The sequence below is a fragment of the Papio anubis genome, chromosome X (assembly GCF_008728515.1).
Source record: "Papio anubis isolate 15944 chromosome X, Panubis1.0, whole genome shotgun sequence".
NCBI classification, from domain to species: domain Eukaryota; kingdom Metazoa; phylum Chordata; class Mammalia; order Primates; family Cercopithecidae; genus Papio; species Papio anubis.
The window spans coordinates 109,285,489-109,304,828 of record NC_044996.1 but is presented as its reverse complement, the minus strand read 5'-3'; the positions used below and the strand labels follow the sequence as shown (position 1 = coordinate 109,304,828).

Genomic DNA, 19,340 nt, shown 5'->3' with positions numbered 1-19,340 from the left:
CAACTATGTAAAGTTTAGGGTAAAATTACAGCAGTTGTTTATCAAGTATTATTTTTAACAATGTGTCAGCTAAGTCAGTTGTATTCCCCTCTTTTAATGTTGATGAAAGAAAATTGGATAAACACGTTTATGTAGATAGATTTGTTACCTAATCATTTCAGTCACTCACTATGTCAATATCAACACCAATATTTTCGATTTTCCCTTAGTTTGGTGTCCCACAGATGTTTCCACTCCAAAGCAATGCATCAGCATTAAATTAAGAAAAGACGACATCTATTTCTCCTTTTGTATAAAGAAATGGGAGAGGAATTGGAAAAATGGACTGAGAAAACAAAATCTGTAGAGACCTCTTTGTTCTATTTGTATCAGCAAATATACTTAATGAGATAGTAAAATGGAGACACAGAGAAATCATTATATATTACCAAAATCTTCACACTGAAGTAGATTCCATCTCTCTTTTTTTCTCTCCCCCTCTCTCTGTGTGTGTGTGTGTGAAGTGTGAAGATTCCTAAGAAATTATTCTTAAGACCTTTTTCTACATCCAAAACAGGATAATAAACTTAGGGGTACTTTTTAACCATGAATGTCTAGCCAAACAGAATATGTAACTTTATGAGGTTTGTATATAAGATGATAATGGATTTTTAAAAACTTGTATGAACCCATGCTACAAATATGCTACAGTGAATTTTTTAGAAATACATATGAAAAATAAATTGTATCATTTTGTGCTTACATCTTGTTTTAGACCCTAGATGATTGTTACAGCATCACTGCATTCTTTTATTTCATAAGATTTGGAAACATTCAAACTACTTATTTGGGATGGCATACCATGCACTTAGATGCATAAAGTCTCATTTCTTTTTTAAAAATGTAACCCATTACCTTGTTTTCATTTCTTTATTTCATCATTCCTTTTATTGAAAAATATGCCACCAGTAGACCTGTAAATAAACTGAAATGTCTTTTAAGGACTTAAGTGTCCATCTGTATTCCCCTACATATTTAACCATCAGGCTGTTATGATTGTTAAATTAATTATGTGGCCTTCTTTTCTCCTCCCTAGGTTGATTCCATCCTGTAAATTGGAAATTCAATCAGTAGTTAATTTTGGCACATTGGTTGCCAATAGTAAAGTGTATTCTAAAGAGGTTACTATCAATAACCGTGGCAAAGCTCCAGGTAAATGCTTCCTGTCGTATTTACTTACACTTTTAGAAGAGTTGATATTATTTGAAATGTATACCTTGTGTAATAGATTACCTAATTTAACTGAAAAAAGTCTATCATTTGAAATAGCTCAAAACCAAAGGTCCTTAATAGTATTACTGTAAAAGACTGATAGGCAGCAATTCAGAAAAAAAATTAACCTTCCTCCTTAGGAGCCTGATTAATACAATCAGAAAATGACTGGTGATGTACCTCAGGATAGGAGGCAGGATAGTGTCAGAGAAGTTATACAGTTCAGAGACAGAATTAGAGCACAGTGCCTTATTAGTCATGTGATCTGGGGCAAATATTTTTAAGGATTTTGAACTTGAGATTCCTCATTTATAAACTGGGACTGATAAAATGTACGATGGTGAATTATGTACATACTTTGAATTGTGGTATTTTACTTGGCTCATCATAGATGCTTAATAAATGTTTGTCTTCTTTCTCAATCATATTCAACTTTAAATTAACATCAAACTCCCTAGAAGGCTTTTACTAATTTTTTTGTTGAAAGAATAAATGCTTCTCTCTTTTCCAGATTGAATTATTTCCAGGGATTCTTACTGTGGCCTAAGAGTTTACATAAGGATGTATATGTGTGTGTGTGTGTGTGTGTACATTCATGTACACTTTAAACTGATAGCATACAGTAAGCATAGGATTGCTTATCCCTTCAGTCTCCTGATTCAGTGGCATGTGGGGTTGCAAGATTGCCATTTCTCCCAATCTAAAATGGGGACTAGCTCCAGACAGGGAGGGCATTTCTATCTGAGACTGTTTGTTGAATATATAAAGTAGGTCTTAAATCCAAGCCTCTTTTCCACTAACCGAGAGTGTTCTCTGGGGCCACCTGATTGAGCATTGGGAATTATGAAGACCAAGGCAGTCTGTCAGTTTACTGATTTCTTCTTAGGATACAAAGGAATAAAACTCATAACTGTTTCACATTGGATGTTACTCATCTCACTTTCCATGCTTTGGTTTTTAAATGAGTGCATGTCTGATGCCTGTGGGATTATAGAATATTAGGCTCGTTTGTGGCCTGACTCGAGTGTTGAGGAGGAAGTCTCTTATGGCAAGTGATATGGGCAATATGATCCTTTAGACTCTCTAGTTATATTTTAGAGCACTGATATTTAATTAAAGTATTTTTATTTGTATTATTTTACTTTCCAGAATTTCTTTTAACCGTTGTCTATTCAATAACCTTCAATGTTTTGATAGCAATAATATATTCCCTTTTTGTTCTAAAATCTCACCAAATTGTACAGTTTTATTTCATATGAGAGCTCTCTATAAGTAAAAAAGAAATATGGTTTTACTTTTCATTGAATATTTAATATAATTTTACTCAATAAATTAGAATAAGTACAATTAAGCTGCGTACTGGAATACATAATGTTTTAGGAAAAATAATGCACAATGACTATTAGGATTTTGTTAGTATGTTATGTGTATATAGTATTTGTAATAACTTGGTTGGGTTTATTATAATTGAGTACTGTGAAATGTTAATGACTGTTACCTTACAAACTGAAACAAATTGTTATCAATGAATTACATTTTCTTAGTGTTGACTTTATCCCACATGCTTGGAGTCAAATCAGATTATTTTTTCTACTATTATCAAAATTGATAGTGTATATTACATTCAGAGTAGCTAGTGCCTATAAGGTGTCATAAAGTCCTTATTATCTACAAGCAAAATATGTACATGTTCATGATAATAGCAATGTATGTTTATGAAGGAAAACATTTTGAAAATAGATTCAGCCATCAAAGTTGATTTTAACATTTTTCAAAAGCATTTTATATGCTGAATTTTTTGTAGGTTTAGAGTCAAAGTTCAAATGCTTACAAATTTGTATGTATACCTAATAGGATATTTAAAACTCAACACTTGGCAGATTTAACATTTGTACATCTTTGTTTTCTCTCTCTGGTGGTATCACTGCAGTTATAACCTTTGTTTTTATAGACTCACAAAGTTTATGTATGTAAAACTCCTTGATGATTTATTTTCATAGCCTCTTATGGAGTAAACATCCATGGATCTAGCCATATGTTGTTGAATAACTTTTGTTTCCTCATCCTTTATAAAAATGGTTCCTAAGTTTACCCCTGACTGTACAAAGTAGTGCTTATCTTTTCTTTCTGAAGACATGTTCCATTCTTTATGGTGTCTCTAATGTTAGTACTTTGCAGGTTAATACATTCCATGTTTACTTTTATGATTTTATGGTTTGATAATACCACTATTGTTTCTCAGCTTTTATCACTGAAGATTAGAAAAAGAAATTATTAATTTAGCATGCCTTGAATTGAAATCATTTCCTCCTTAATGTGAGCATGCTTATTTATTTATTATTTTTTAAAATGTTTGTGGACACATGGTAGGTGTATATATTTATGGAGTACATGAGATGTTTTGATACGAGCATCCAATGTGAAATAAGTACATTTTGGAGAATGTTGAGTAGACTTTTTCTACTACAGTATTATAACATAGAACAGTCTCTCAAATTCCTAAGTGAGAGCTTTACACATCATTTCTGAGTTTGAACATCTACCTCAGAACTTATCATCCTTTAGGTTTATTTGGTCTACTTTGTCCAAAATATATGACCTTTCATTTGCTCTTAATGCCCACTCTGCCTTTTCCCCTAATTAGCAGCATCATTTCTCTACTTCATTGTCTAAAATATCCTGGAATCATCTGTAAGCCAGGAAATTTGTCAAATTGTACCAAACCCAGAAGTGGTCCTGGGGATCTTCCGTAGTAACTCACAAAAGCACCCCCTACTTATTCTCAGTGCATAATTCTTGTCTTCAATTTTTTTTTTGGAAACGGATGCCATGGGATCTCCATATATTCTTTATGCATAACATAACCCTAATTTATAGGATTATATATTTTAACATATTCATAATTTATTTGGTTTAGTGATTTCTTGGAGTTTCACTAAAGAACCATGAAGCTTTTAATGAAAGATGATTAAACCCAGAAGGAATCTGTTAAATCCATATGAGCATTCTGAAGAGTCTCTAAAAATTAGTCATTTGGAAACATGTGGAGCCTCATACATATTTGGTGTGTTTAGAACCAAGGGAATTTAAAAAAATCATAGGAAATAGCAATAGCCTTGGGTACATGACAATTGATTTTTAATAGCATTCTGTAGAACTACAGACTCTGGTTACCCTAGCTTGATCTTACAGATACTTTGAGACAAAAATCTGCTTAACAGTTCCTAAAAATTTTTTCAAGGAGTATAGACAGCGTAACCATGTATACTGCACCACTCAGTGTCTAATTTGCTTCTCCAGAGAAGATAGAACAATCCAGATTCAAAAATCACACAGATTTGTGTGAGGGGCCCTTCATTTCAGCTATAGCTGTGGGCACCCTTATGTTTTATGTGCTCCCACTAAGTCTTATCAGTGGGCAAGTCTATAGGTCTGTTTTACGTGGCTTATTGGCAAAAGTTGCCATAGTTGGCCAATGCCACTTTCTTGGGAAAACAAAACAAAAGCAATTCAAAGCCCTTTGGCTTTTGTGACAACTTACTCTCATATATAGAATACTAATTAATAACTCAGGTCCTGAAGTGAGGTTGAACAGGGCCCAAATCTTAGTTGCATCACTTACTATCTGGGAGGCCTTGGGTAAGGAATTTGCGCTTCTGAAACATCCATTGTCTGACTTAACACATGAGAGATAAAGATAGTACCTTCCTCCTCTAATGGTGGTGATGATTAATAAAATGCTTAGCACACCCTCTGGCATATATAACTTTTCAGGAAATATTAGCTATTTATGTTATAGTTATGATTTTTCTACCACCTCTCCCCTCTTTAATTCTCTTTCCTAGACTGGTGTTCCTTTTTGTCGTATATTAAATGTGAATGTTTCCTAAGGTTTGCCATAGACTCTTATGTTTCTTCAGTCAAGGTACTCTCCTTGGACCATCACTTCCTTTCCTTTTATTTCACTGGCTACTCCCAGATGTATACAATCCTGTAGGTATCCTTCAGTTTTCTCAAACTTAACAGCTTTCCCCAATACTTGTTTTCTCTTTATCAATGAATGTTACCACTATGTATTTGGACAGTTCAGAAACTTGGCAAAATTTTCAACACCTCTCTCTTTTTCACTTCCTACCTCCCTAGTCAATTAGTAAATCTTATCTGTTCACTTCATAATTAAGCCAGTAATCCTACTTTTCTCTGCCCAATGCCCCTTTTTTACAAAAAGCCATTATCTTCCCTTGCCGAATTTAGATCAAATTAATTTAGATCAAATTAACCTAAATTATTTTCCTGACGTTACTTCCTTTTTAGTTTATTTCCCACACATTAGCTAGTGCCATATCTGAGAAGAAATGAAAATTTGATCACACATATTCCATTTGTAACATTCTCTTTTCTTTTTTCTTTTTCTTTTTTTTTTGACAGAGTCTCGCTGTGTCACCCAGGCTGGAGTGCAGTGGCATGATCTTGGCTCACTGCAACCTCCGCCTCCCAGGTTCAAGCGATTCTCCTGCCTCAGCCTCCCCAGTAGCTGGGATTACAGGTGTGCGCCACCACGCCTGGCTAATTTTTGTATCTCCAGTAGAGATGGGGTTTCACTATGTTGACCTGGCTGGTCTCAAACTCCTGACCTCAAGTGATCCACCCACCTTGGTTTTCCAAAGTGCTGGGATTGCAAGCATGAGCCACCGCACCTGCCAACATTCTTTTTTTCAGTAACTCTCTTCTCTTAGGATGATGCTCTTGCTTCTGTTGTTACCAATTTAAAAAGCCAAACAAATGGTTTTTATATTAAAGTTAAATAAGACATAGTAGTGTTGACATACCTGCAATTTAAACATATTTAGACAATTAAACAATATTCTTTCGTATTTTGTGTTGCTTCTGAATAAGTTTTTGAAATATTCACTTAACCTCTTTTGTCAAATTATGTCTAAGTGGTTACAATATGGGAAACTTTTTCACTGACTCAGCCTTAACTAAATTTATATACCTTTTTTTTCCTTACAGAATGGAGTCAATAATACCTATTTATTTGAAATGGATATAATTTTATATATTTTTGATTTATTTTATGATAGAAAAGTAACTTCAAATATTATGTTATTAGCACATCTATGAAATGATTGATCAATTTTGTTAGTTACTTTGCATTTTCAAATATTGTCTTTTTAATATTTTCGTTACTTTTTTTGTGCTAACATTTTATTTTCCTAAACTAAATGAATACATTTGGAAAATATAATCAGATGTGATTTAAGACTGGTGAATTCAGAATTTGCAAAGCTGTTTATTTTGGCACCATGCTCATTTGTGTTATAATGATAATAAAGGGACTAGTGATTGGCTGCTTCTATTTGTTGGCCATACTTTTTAAGTACTGCTTAGTGCTAAGCAGTGTGTGGGGCGCTGCGACCACAGACATGAAAAAGAGATTGTATCTGATTTCAAGGACCGCATGCTCTAATGTAGGCACAAAACATTACCATAAATTATGAACCATTTCTGCTTTCAGAATAAGAATCTTTGTACCTTCCTTCTCATATGCCATTTGATTTCAGAAACCAATCCCCTTTGTGCACTGGAGAAATTCATCTCCTAGGGAATGATAATAACTATAAGTATTAGCCTGTGGTCGGAAATATCCAAGTGAAAATCCCATCTTTATTAGTTAGTTACTAACTGTAGTAGTTATTGCTATATAACAAACCACCCTAAAATATCTTCAAACAGCAGTTATTTTGTAATTGGTCATGTGGTCATGTGTATGCAGACTGATTGGAACTTGACTGATCTAGGCTGGGCTCATTTGGGTGCTCTGCTTCAAGCTGAGGCAACTGGGCCCGTTCTATTTCTCACTGCAGGTCTGTGGGTCAGCTGGGTGGCTCTGCTCCACATTTGCTCATTCTAGGGCACGTGCCAAAAGGACAGCAGTTACTGAGGAGAAACACTTCCCAAAGTCAAGGGGCTTGATCATGTAATTTGCTTTGGCTAATAACATGTGGGTGTAATTGACAGCGTGTCAGTTCCAACCTAGATGCGCTTCTACCATGGGAAGTAGGAAGTGTTTCTCCTGAGTAATTGCTGTCCTTTTGGCCCATGCCCTAGAATGAGCAAATGTGGAGCAGAGTCACCCAGCTGATCCACAGACCTGCAGTGAGAAACTCTGGAACAATAGGGCAAAGATACAAATGTGGAAAAAGGTGAAGAATTGTGGTCAACAAGCTAATCTACCACAGTAATTGTGTGACTTTGAACAAGTCATTCATCATTTCAAAGCTTCTGTTTTGCTTCTTGTAAAATGGAGGTGATGATTGAAAATATTATATCATAGATTATTTATGGAAATTAAATAACCTATGCAGAGCTCTTAACATAAGTGTCTGAACGTAGTAAACAGATAATTTTAACTATTGGTGAGAGTGGAGTTCTAACAACAGGATCATATTTGTTGAGTGACCTCAGAGATTGGACTTACAATTAAAGCTTTAATTCTTGGTACACTGTAGACCATCTGCTCCAGGGGTATTCAATCTTTTGGCTTTCCTGAGCTACAGTGGATGAATAAGAGTTGTTTTGGGCCACACATCAAATACACTAACACTAACAATAGTTGATGAGCTTAAAATATCTCAAAAAAATCTCATAATGTTGTAAGAAAGTTTATGAATTTGTGTTGGGCTGCATTCAAAGCCGTCCTAGGCTGCATGTGGCCCATGGACCATGGGTTAGGCAAACTTGATCTACTCTGTGAAGTATGTTGGTCCCCTACTGAGAGTGTGCATGCAACACTGTAAGCGTCTAGATGTAAACCAACTGCTCTTATTCCCTACAGGCATATTTAAGACAGAATACTGTGGCCAATTACCCATCGTCATTTTTCCAACTAGTGGTATTGTGGATGCTAAGTCATCAGTGGTTATTAAAGTAGATTTCTGTGCAGACCACCCAAGAATTGTAGATGAAGAGGCAATGTGAGTATATAGTGTGGTTCTAAAAATTCTAATACGAATCTCAATGCTTTCCCGTTTGACCCTTCAGATGTGACTTTGATTGTATGTAAGCTCCTTTGTTCTTTCATTCAGCATTGTTCATTGAGTCTCTACTATTTGCCAAGCAGTAGGCTTTTAAGAAATGGGAAGAACTAGAGGATGGCATATGGGTACACATAACAGGATCTTCTATTTTGAATTTCATTGAGGTGAGAGAGTGGACCAACGAAGGGCTCCACTAACAAGGTGATAGTTGAATCAAATACTTATTGGTGAGTAGTAATTAGCCAGGCAAAGAGCAGTGATGTGATTTGGGGTGTGTGTATGTGTGTGTGTATGTGTGTGTGTGTGTGTGTGTGTAGGGGTGGTGGGAGTTAGTGATGGGAGTAGTGTAGAGGAGGGATTTCAGGCAGAGCAAGTAACATACTGGAAATCCTAGAGGCAAAAAGACAGTATTGCACACCAAGGTATCTTTGGCAATGTAGAATTAAAAAGATGGAGGTGGGGAGTGGCAGGAGACAAGACCAGAAAAACTGAATGGAATGGTCTAGTTTGAAGGGCTTTGTAGTCCAGCATTTTTGTGCGGTATATCTTAATTCATTGGTATAATGTGCAATCAATATAATGGACCATCACCAGTATTTTTAACAAACAACTTAAAAATATCAGAATGCATCTGTGCCGTGTGTGTGTGTGTGTGTGTGTGTGTGTGTGTGTGTGTGTTCCGGCATTGGAATGTAAAATACATTTTTTTACTGAAGATCGCAGTCATAAATATGTGATAAAGAGGTGTGAGCCCTTATAGGAGCTTGGGTTTTATTGTGAAGGCTATGAAGCCTTAGGGGGGTTTTAAGATGAGAGTGTCACGATTAGTTTGTATTTTAGAAAGATCATGCTAGTGGCAGTGTGCAAAACAGACCAGGGAGTACAAATGTGGAACGAGAAGCTTGACTAGAAATTACAGTAAAGCAAGAGGACAATGACAAAGGTCTGAGGTAAGGTCAACTGAGAAGACTGACAGAAGTGTGCAAATTGGAGATAGGCTATGGAGGTAGATTTGACTGGATTTGGTGACTGATTGTAGCAAAGGAAGATAAAAGATGGAACAGGGTTATGGGAGAAGATCTTAAATTCAGTTTTGATATGTTGGAATGGTTTTACTTCTCGGATTCCTGGTGGAGCTGGCTGGGGCTTATTACATTATCTTGAGTCCCAGAAAGAAATTTGATTTAGATGTACAAATTGAGTGTTCCTTACTCAAAATACTTGAGATCAGAAGTGTTTTAGATTTCAATTTTGTTTGGATTTTGGAATATTTGCATTATACTTACTAGTTTAGTATCCCTAATCTAAAAATCTGAAATCTGACATGCTCCAATAAGGATTTCCTTTGAGTTTTATATCAGCATTCAAAAAGTTTGGGATTTTGGAGCATTATGGATTTCATATTAGGAATACTCAGCCTGTATAGGGTTGAAGATGATCAGTGTATAAGTGGTAGACGAAACAGAAGTGTTGAGAATAAATTTGAGAAGGAGAGTAGAGTGAGAAAGAGTAAGAGAAAAAAAACACTACTATTCATATTAACTATTCATCAAGTTTAAAAAAGGTCCCAGTCTTAGAAGTGTGAGAAGGTGGGGCCTGAGTGAGTTAAAAGAAAATCTTGAAATTATGGTATCAAGGAAGCTAAGGGAGGAGCAATTCAATGCCCAACGTTATAGGATATAGCATAAGATAAGGGCATAGGTGATAGTTGTGGAGCAGTCAGTTATCTGTGGTATCTGATGGGCCTAAAGTGAAAGATTGCATTTATGCCAGAGAGGGATAAAAATGAAAGAGCAATTCCCGAAGAGAATTGAAATTCATCTGAGAAGGGAAGTTTAATGGGGAAATATTTCAGCAAAGAAGTGGGATTTTTGTTTTGTTTTGGTTTTGAGATGGGATCTCTTTCTGTCACCCTGATTAGAATGCAGTGGTGTAATCATGGCTCACTGCAGCAGCGACCTCCCAGGCTCCAGCAATTCCCCTACCTCAGCCTCCAGAGTAGCTGGACCTAAAGGTGTGTGCCACCATGCCTGGCTATTTAAATTTGTTGTTGTTGTTGTTGTTGATGTAGAGATAGGGTCTCACTGTGTTGCCTAGGCTTGTCTCGAGCTCCTGGACTCAAGCAATCCTCCCTCCTTGACTGCGCACAGTGCTAGGATTACAGGTGTGAGATCACACCTAGCCAGCAGTGGGTTTTACTGAGATACGTTAGATTGTAAGGAATTGAGGTGTAAGGATGGGGATAAGATTAGCTGTTGGACTTGCGAGATGAGAAGAATTAGAAAATAGTTTCAGAATTTGAGAGCTAGAGGTAACCATACAAATCATTTAAATAATGGGCAATATGAATATGTCATTGAGTTTTTTCGGAGATCAATTCATGAGACTGTTTTACAACTTTATTGTTTCCTGAAGACAGTAGATTAGGCTGCACATATGCCATTCCATTTTGTAGATGCAGATATACAGAAGAACCTGATAACCTCTGGTATGCACGTGAAAGGAATTACTCTTAGGCTACTGAGTTTTAATTATAATGTGATTCTATAAAGTTTCTGTTTATTGAAATGTGTAGGAGAAAAACAGTGTATAGAATTCTAATTAAAATATGTATGTATGTGCATATTTTATTATCCTGTAGAGTGATTTTGCAAGGTCAACCTGAGATGCTCTTGAGTATCAAAGCTCATGTGGTTGAGCAGATTATTGAATTATTAAACGTGAGTAGAGACAGAAGGCTGGAATGCATACATTTTGGTCCTGTTTTCTTCGGATCATCAAAAATTAAACATGCACGTATACACAATAATAGCCCAGAGCCCATAAATTGGGTGGCCATAATACAAGATGATGCCGTGGGAGAAGAAGTGGTAAGTAAATGGTGTGATGGGGATATCAGGAATTATGATTTAAAAGAGATTGTGTTAAATCTACTAATAACCAACAAGCTTTTTAATTATTCAAAATATCTTTTAACATGGGAAGATAGATTTGATTTCGTGTGTATCCAATGGCAACCTCAAAAAATTCAGAAATTAAGCTAACATTTATACTAATGTATATCTGAAGTAAACCAGGCAAGTGCTTCTTATAGATCAGTGGCTAATTGAAAGTATTTCTGTTCTCATCAATTTTTTAATCTTTTTTCAAATTTTTTTTAATTTTTTTATTTATTTTATTTTATTTTATTTTATTTTTCTTTTTTCAAATTTTATGATGTGCCTTGGTCAAATTTATGTGTAAATGTTACTTTAAAGATAGATATTTGTTATTTCCTAGATTCTGGAATTTTAATAATTATTTTGTAACCTCCTCAAAAACTTTTTTTGTGTTTTGCGTGAATACTCTTTTATATCTGAGTTTACATTACAGGGTACAGATATTCGACAAAGAACAGATATTGCTTTAAATAATCTCACCTACATAAGAAAAATAAAGAACATAGATACTACTACCATTATCTCCTGTCTTCCTAATGAAGGGACTTTACAACCTTATCAAAAGACTGTAATTACATTTTGTTTCACCCCAAAGTAAGCAAAAATTAATTTCATTGTAATGTTAAGTATTAATGGAATGTATATTAACCACACTTTAATCAGATTCAGTTTAATACTATAATAGTAAAACTTGCCAGAAGGCACAAATCAGATTTTTCTTGTCATAATTCTAGATGTTTCTAACATGGTTAGTAATATTTCTAATAATTCTAAATATGGTTCTAAATACTTGATGTAAAGTTAAAAATCTCCCCAGACCTTGTGGAAATGGGGTGGTGGAAGTGCAAGTTTTGAGTTGTTTTGGAGTGTGGCCCCAAATTGTTTGTGCAGTCAAGACCTTGTTGTCCCCACGAATAGTCAGGTGTGTGCAGCATGTTGTAGGCCCCTCTAAAGAGGATGCAATGCTTCTGGTAGGGCAGAATTATTGCTGACTCTCCTAAGTATTAAACCTATAGTACGTTCCAGGGATCAGTCAAACTTGCTTGCTGAAATTCATACAGACTTTTAGTGTACATTTTTCATAATTCCATGAACTATGTTTTGTTATTAAATTTGAAGAACATGCTGTTTTAAATATATAATGGCAATTTCAGTGACACCTTGATAGGTTGTAATACGTGTGAACTGATTCAATTGCAAGAATATTTTCCCTTATTTGTGAGAGGGTAATGTTTAATGTACTTCTTTTTTGTGGAACAGGGTTGCCTGTGGAAGATTGAGCTTACTTTAATTTAAAGGGGTTAATAAATCAAGTAATTGTTCTATATGTAAATCCACAATTGCCTTATTAATGATACTTTCATACAAGTAGTTTCTTTGGTGAATCTATAAGATTCTGTTTAATACACAGTCTTTGAAATGTCAAATATTCTATTCTCTTTCATGGCAGCATATTAACTTGAGAGTCTAGCATAGAATTATAGGTGTATATGTATGATTTGAAGTCTTAGTTAAATGTGTTCTGACCACACTATTTGTATTCATATTTAATATTACGTGTCAGTCTTTTGTAAATGTAGTTGAGTTTGCACTGCTAGAGAGTTGACCTCTAGGTAAGGCAGGTAAAAGTAGCCATTGAGCAGAGCTATGACATAAACCATCTCTGCCTTTGCTCCTATTTCCCTTCTTCCTAGTCTTCCTTTCCTTTTCTCCTCGAACAAAATTTAACTGTTAGCAAATCTTGTTCTCCAAATTACTTGTCCACAACAAGAGCCTGGCTGGCAATATGCACTTAGTACACTGGGGAAGACAAATTTGTAACAAATGTTTTTTATTATGCCCAAGAGTAAGATGGACTATTGTAAAGAATTAATCAGAGTCCTTAGTTAGAGATGAATTTTGCCTGGAAAGAAAATTCTTTGCAGAGAAAGTGGCGTTTGAGCAAGACCTTGATGACTTGGTATATTTAAATTACTCTTGTCTTTGACGATGTTGGCACGAACTCATTTTTTCTGAGCTTTATACTCTGTAGCCTTCTTTTGGCAAATCTCTCTGTGCAGTAAATTTGGATAATGGATCACGGTTGTATTTTCATTCCTTAACATTGATTTGCTTGCATAGATTTAAAGGTTGGATTGATATTCCCTCTTACAAGGTTATAAAGGGTATCTCCTTTGCTTTAAAAATAACTCATTGTGATTTTTTTACAGGCTAATGGCTGACGGTAAAAAGGATATTGGACCTTCATACAGGCAGGACTATGCTCTCTTTTTGAGATTTGAGTCCGTAGGAAGTAAAGATGGATTTTTGAGAGATGATGACTATAAAACCATCAAAAGTAAGTGTGAAATTAACAAAATTATCAAATGCGTAGTCATTTAAATTGTTTAAAAATTTGAACATCAATATCTATAGAGACAATCTAATAAAATATATAATTATTGAATAAAACAAAGCAAACATATTCAAGAGACTTTAAAGTGTCATCTGTGGCATGTTATGAAGTCAACTTCACAATCATTTACATAATAATTTTCCAGGTTAGAAGTTAGATTACTTTATAATTTTAAAATGATGTTAGATAAACATGATGATCTAGAGTTTAAGGAATAAGAAAAAAAACACCCTGATTTCTTTTCTATGTATGCCTAGGTTTTTTTCTCAGGGATTGGTATGGGGACAAATGACCCATTCCATCTCTATTAATCCTTCAGTTCTCTTAGAGCTAAAAATAGGAACGGTCAAAAACAAGATCTAGAGATCTAGTTAGTAGAGTACAGGACAGTGTTGTTGGATATTGATAATTGCACATGTTTTGCAGGCCACATGTCAAGATGCCTTATATGTTTTATATTCTCAGGTTATATTAGGTTGGTTATAGTGAGGAAAAAAATGGAATGGGATTTGGCGTTCAGCTTAGCAAGACAGATCAAAGAGAAAATAGAGAATTAGGAAGGTTATGAATGAAATCCAGGAAAGTGAGCTATACCAAGGAGGGATTAGGTCACCATCCTGGATATTCATGCAAATCAAGTATGTCAGTGTAAGTGATATTGAGCAGGATTTGACTATATTCCTTGGGCATAAATGGATTGTTCTGTTACTATTTATATTGTGTTTTGTGATATTGAGCTATGTCTGCTGATCCTAGACAGCAATGGAAATTCCACATTTGTACGAAGTTTACAGGTTAATCCAGTTTTGAATAGCCAGGGATGGAGTTACTAGGTTTGCCTTAAAGGTAATTTAGAGTCTAAGATTGGCTACTAAGAGCGTAAGTGAAAAAATACAAACTCTTTTTCTTCGGTTCTAGTTACACTGCTGTCTCTCTGCAAAATTGTTCTTCTGTTATCATCTTTCTAGTTTCCCAAAAACTTCATGTTTATATTTTTGCCCAGCTTCTATTCCGTTGTCCATTATTCTAATTCCTGTTTTTCATGTGCACTTATATCTGTTGGTCTGTCTCCCACAGTGACTGAGTGAAAAGCCTCTAATTCTATGAAATTCAACTTTCAGCTTATATTGGGTTCACACATGGGAAGCTGATTGTGTTGGAGTAAGACACACAACCTTGTTGAGAGGTTTCACTTTGTATCTATAATCACTAATCCCAAGTGAGTTCTTTAAGCTGTTTGACATTCCTATTGCATTCGCCCATTCATTCACTCTTACACAATCTGAGATGAATATCACACACCTTTTATTCTCTCCTCAAGATTCCACTCTTTCCTCCTTCATCTTCACTCATAAGCTTGAACATAGAGTGGCCTAGTAGACATTTCCTTAAGAATATCTACTAGGTATCTCAACTTAACATGTCCCAAGTAGAACTCCTGATTTTTTCATAGCCAGCTCCTCCTTCAGTCTCTTGTTTCAAGAAATGTCAATTCCATCATTTCTGTTCCTAAGGCAAAAAACTTAGAGTCATCCTTTATCACTTCTTCATTTCCCTATTCTGTGTCCAATGTATCAGCAAATCTTCTTAAGTCTACACTCAGGAAGGGGAACATCACACACCGGGGCCTGTTGTAGGGTGGGGGGAGCGGGGAGAGATAGCATTAGGAGATATACCTAATGTAAATGACAAGTTAATGGGTGCAGCACACCAACATGGCACATGTACACATATGTAACAAACCTGCACGTTGTGCACACGTACTCTAGAACTTAAAGTATAATAAAAAAGAAAAAAATATATATATATATATCTAAAATCTGACAATTTTCACCATTTTTCTACTCTTCTCCTCCAGCCATTGGTTCTTTAAAGATATTTGAACATGACAGACAAGTTCCTGCCTTAGCGTATTTGTGCTTGCTGTTCTGTCTGCCTGGAATAAACTTTTCCTAGATTTTTACATATTTCTTTCCAGACTCCCTTTATATCTTGGCTATCCCTATCGGAGAGGCCTTTTTGGACATCTCTACATAAAACAGAATCTCCAAGACCTTGTGCTCTGTCTCAACCTGTCTTACCTTTACCCATAATACTTATCTTCTATGAAATGCTGTGTAAACATATTTGGTTGATTATCATTATTTGATTGATTATCATTAATGTCACCTCACTAGAATGTAAAGTCCGTAACAGCAGGAATGTTGTCTCTTTTATTCACTGCTGTATCCACAAGGCATGACACAGAGAAGACAATCAATAATTGTGTTGAATGAAAAGACTGAATGAGCTACCTAATTCGCATACGTCTTTCAGACAACAAATAAACTAAGCAAATATATTCTGGCTTCCCCAAACACTTTATATTCAACAGCTATTATTGCTTTTACAGGTGAACGATTTCAGAAAATGGAACTAGCACTGACAGGCACAGGACTTCCTGTTTTACTACAGTTTGATCCAGGACCAGTTCTTAATTTTAAACCTTGTTTCATGGGTGAACGTTCAGAAATTCAGTGTATCATAAAAAATCAATGTGAAGTACTTCCTCTGACGTACCACTTTGAAAAAACTGCAAATTTTAAAATTGATCCTGAAAAGGGCGAGATTAATGAAGGGGGTATGGTGGTAAGATAATTTTTCTTTGCTTTTACATGGCAGCTAACATTTTAAGGTATGCTAAAATGCTATGCAGATGATTAGAAACAACATGTGTTCTACCAGTGTTTATAAATTGTTTCTCTTCTGTGGCCTCGTTATGAAGATTTTTGTGTTGGTACTCATACAGAATCCATAATGATTTAAGTGCCTGTCATGTGCCAGCGAAAGCATTTGGCACTAGGGAATTTAAAGAAATGCAAAACACAGTTACTTCCTCTAAAATATTAGACATATACACAGGTAGGTATGGCTTAAGGAGAATATAAAATATCTTAAAGTGGTAACAACGTGATATAGAAACTCAAATAACAGAATGTTTACTTCTAACCAGATAGAAAGGTCTTCATAGGAGAGTAGTGTATGAGCCAGACATTGAAGGTTGAGTAGAATTTTGAAATTTGAAACTGGTGATATGTACTAGGCCTAGAACTTGTACTGCTGGTACAAAGCAGAAAAAGAGAACACAAAGGCATACCTGTGAGCCCTAGGTCAGCTTCTGGTTGTCAGGAACTGTTTTTCTTTTAATTGCTGCACAAATAACTCTTTCCCATATCCTCTAAACCATGGGTTAAAAGACGATGGTCCACAGGTCAAATATGGCCTGATGCCTGTTTTGGTAATTAGTGTTTTTGGAATATAGCCATTCTTATTTGTTCACCTGTTGTCTAAGGCTATTTTCATACAAAAAGACAGAGTTGGCCGGGCGCGGTGGCTCACACCTGTAATCCCAGTCCTTTGGAGGCTGAGGCAGGTGGATCACAAGGTCAAGAGATCGAGGCCAACCTGGCCAACACTGTGAAACCCCGTCTCTACTAAAAATATGAAAATTAGCTGGGCGTGGTGGTGTGTGCCTCTAGTCCCAGATACTCAGGAGGCTGAGGCAGGAGAATCGCTTGAACCCAGGAGGCGGAGGTTGCAGTGAGCTGAGATCACACCACTGCACTCCAGCACTCCAGTCTCATAACAGAGCGAGACTCTGTCTCCAAAAAAAAAAAAAAAGACAGACTTGAGTGGTTGTGAGAAGACTTATGCCCCATGAAACCTAAAGCATTCACTCTCTGGCAATTTACAGAAAAAGTTTGCTGAACCCTGCCTTAAATACAGCAAACATGAATGCTTTCAGTTTCTCCTCAGTTTCTTATGTTATCATCTTTCTTCCACCGCAGTGATGCAGTTCATAAAGTTATCGAAGGAACCTTTCTCCCAATTGCAATTAAGAACTATTGTATGCATGTTTATATACATGCAGCTCCTATTTACATCTCTTACTGCTTCATTAGTATGACTCTCTCTCTCCAAATTTGGATAGATGTTATCAGTTTTCATAGAATAGCAACAAATGTTAACCACTTTATACTAAACGTTTTCTTTTTAACTGCTTCCTAGATTTCCTGTAGTCCAAGTCTCTTAAACCTACCGACTCAATTATTTTTCTCCAGTAACATATGCATCTTTCAAAACTTACCTAATAGCTAACTCCCCAATATTATTTTTAACCCTCTACATGTATGAATTTTTCCAACACTACTAATTTTCAAATTAGTAAAAATGTGAATGTAAGAAGTATAGTAGACACTGGAGAACTGTGGCCTGCACAGACTGGTCAAATGGCCTTTGACTATTTAGAAGTGTGATCAGATTATTCTTTTTAAATCACAACTTTATTGATATGTAATTCACATACTGTAAAATTCACACATTATAGTATACAATTCAGTGATCTTAATATGTTCAGGGAGTACACACATTAGCACTAATTCCACAACGTTCTCTTCACCCCAAAAAGAAACCCCATGTCCATTAACAGTCATTCCCCTTCTCCTCATTCATCAGCCTCTGGCAAGTATTAATCTATTCTCTGTCAGTTGGTTTTCCAGTTTGGGTCATTTTCTCTAAATATTATGTTTATATAAGACATTTTGTGTATGGTTTATTTCATTTAGCATAATATTTTCAAGGTTCATGCACATTGTAATATGTATTAATGCTTCATTTTTATAGCCAAATTATATTTTTTGTATGGATATACCACCTTTTGTTTATCCGGTCATCAACTGAGGGACATTTGGGTGGTTTCCACTTTTTGGCTATAATGAATAATGCTGCTATAAACATTCACGTACAACGTTTTGTGTGGACAGATTTCTTAATATTGTTGAAATACACCGAAGAGTGGAATTGTTGGGGTCATATGAAAACTCTATGTTGAACTTTTGAAGAAACTGTCATACTATTTTCCAAAGTGACTGTACCATTTTATATTCCCACCAGCAATCAATGAACATTCCAATTTACCCATACCCTCCACCACACTTGTTAATGTACTTCTTTTTTTTATTATAGCCATCCCAATGGGTACAAAGTGGCATGTCCTTATGGTTTTCATTTAAATGTCCCCAGTAACTAATGATGACAAATATATTTTCATGTACTTATTGTCCATTTGTATATTTTCTTTGGAGAAATATTTATGCATATCTATGATAGGCAGAATAATGACCCCCTAAAATATCTCTATCCTGATCTCTAGAAATTATGAACATGTGATGTTCTATGGCAAAGCAGAATTCAGGTTTCACTTGAGATTAAGACTTTTAATCAACCCACCTTAAAATAGGAAAATTAACCTGGATTATCCAGGTGAACCCTATATACTCTCAGGTTCCTTAAAAGTGGAAATAGAGGACAGAAAATATATCAGTGTCAAAGTGATGGAAGACTTTACTGTCCATTGATTTCTGGCTGTGAAGGTGGAAGGGGGTGGGGTGCATAAGTTGAGGAATGGGGTGGCTTCTGGAATCTGGAAAAGGCAAGAAAGCAGATTCTGTGCTAGAGCTTCCAGAAATAAACAATCCTGCTGACACCTTGATTTTCATCCTGTGTTAGGCTTCTGACAAGTGTAAGATAAGAAATTGGAGTTATTTTAGTCAACAAGTGTTTTGGTAATTTTTTATTGCCAAAATAGAAAACTAATAGAATATATTTTACTATTTTTTAATTGGGCTGTCTTTTTGTTATGGAATTGCAAGAGTTCTTTATATATTCTCAATATAA

General features: G+C 35.5%; 1 protein-coding gene across 3 annotated transcripts in view; it reads left to right on the top strand.

Moving 5' to 3' along the window:
- The window catches only part of CFAP47 (cilia and flagella associated protein 47), a 446,504-nt gene that overhangs the window by 24,450 nt on the left and 402,714 nt on the right, over positions 1–19,340 (top strand). For all 3 annotated transcript variants that reach the window (XM_031660417.1, XM_031660416.1, XM_031660418.1), the window contains exons 3-8: positions 1,076–1,191; positions 8,090–8,228; positions 10,933–11,161; positions 11,664–11,824; positions 13,441–13,568; positions 16,018–16,253. In XM_031660417.1, coding sequence (XP_031516277.1) covers positions 1,076–1,191; positions 8,090–8,228; positions 10,933–11,161; positions 11,664–11,824; positions 13,441–13,568; positions 16,018–16,253 — 1,009 coding nt within the window. The remainder of the gene's footprint in view (positions 1–1,075; positions 1,192–8,089; positions 8,229–10,932; positions 11,162–11,663; positions 11,825–13,440; positions 13,569–16,017; positions 16,254–19,340) is intronic.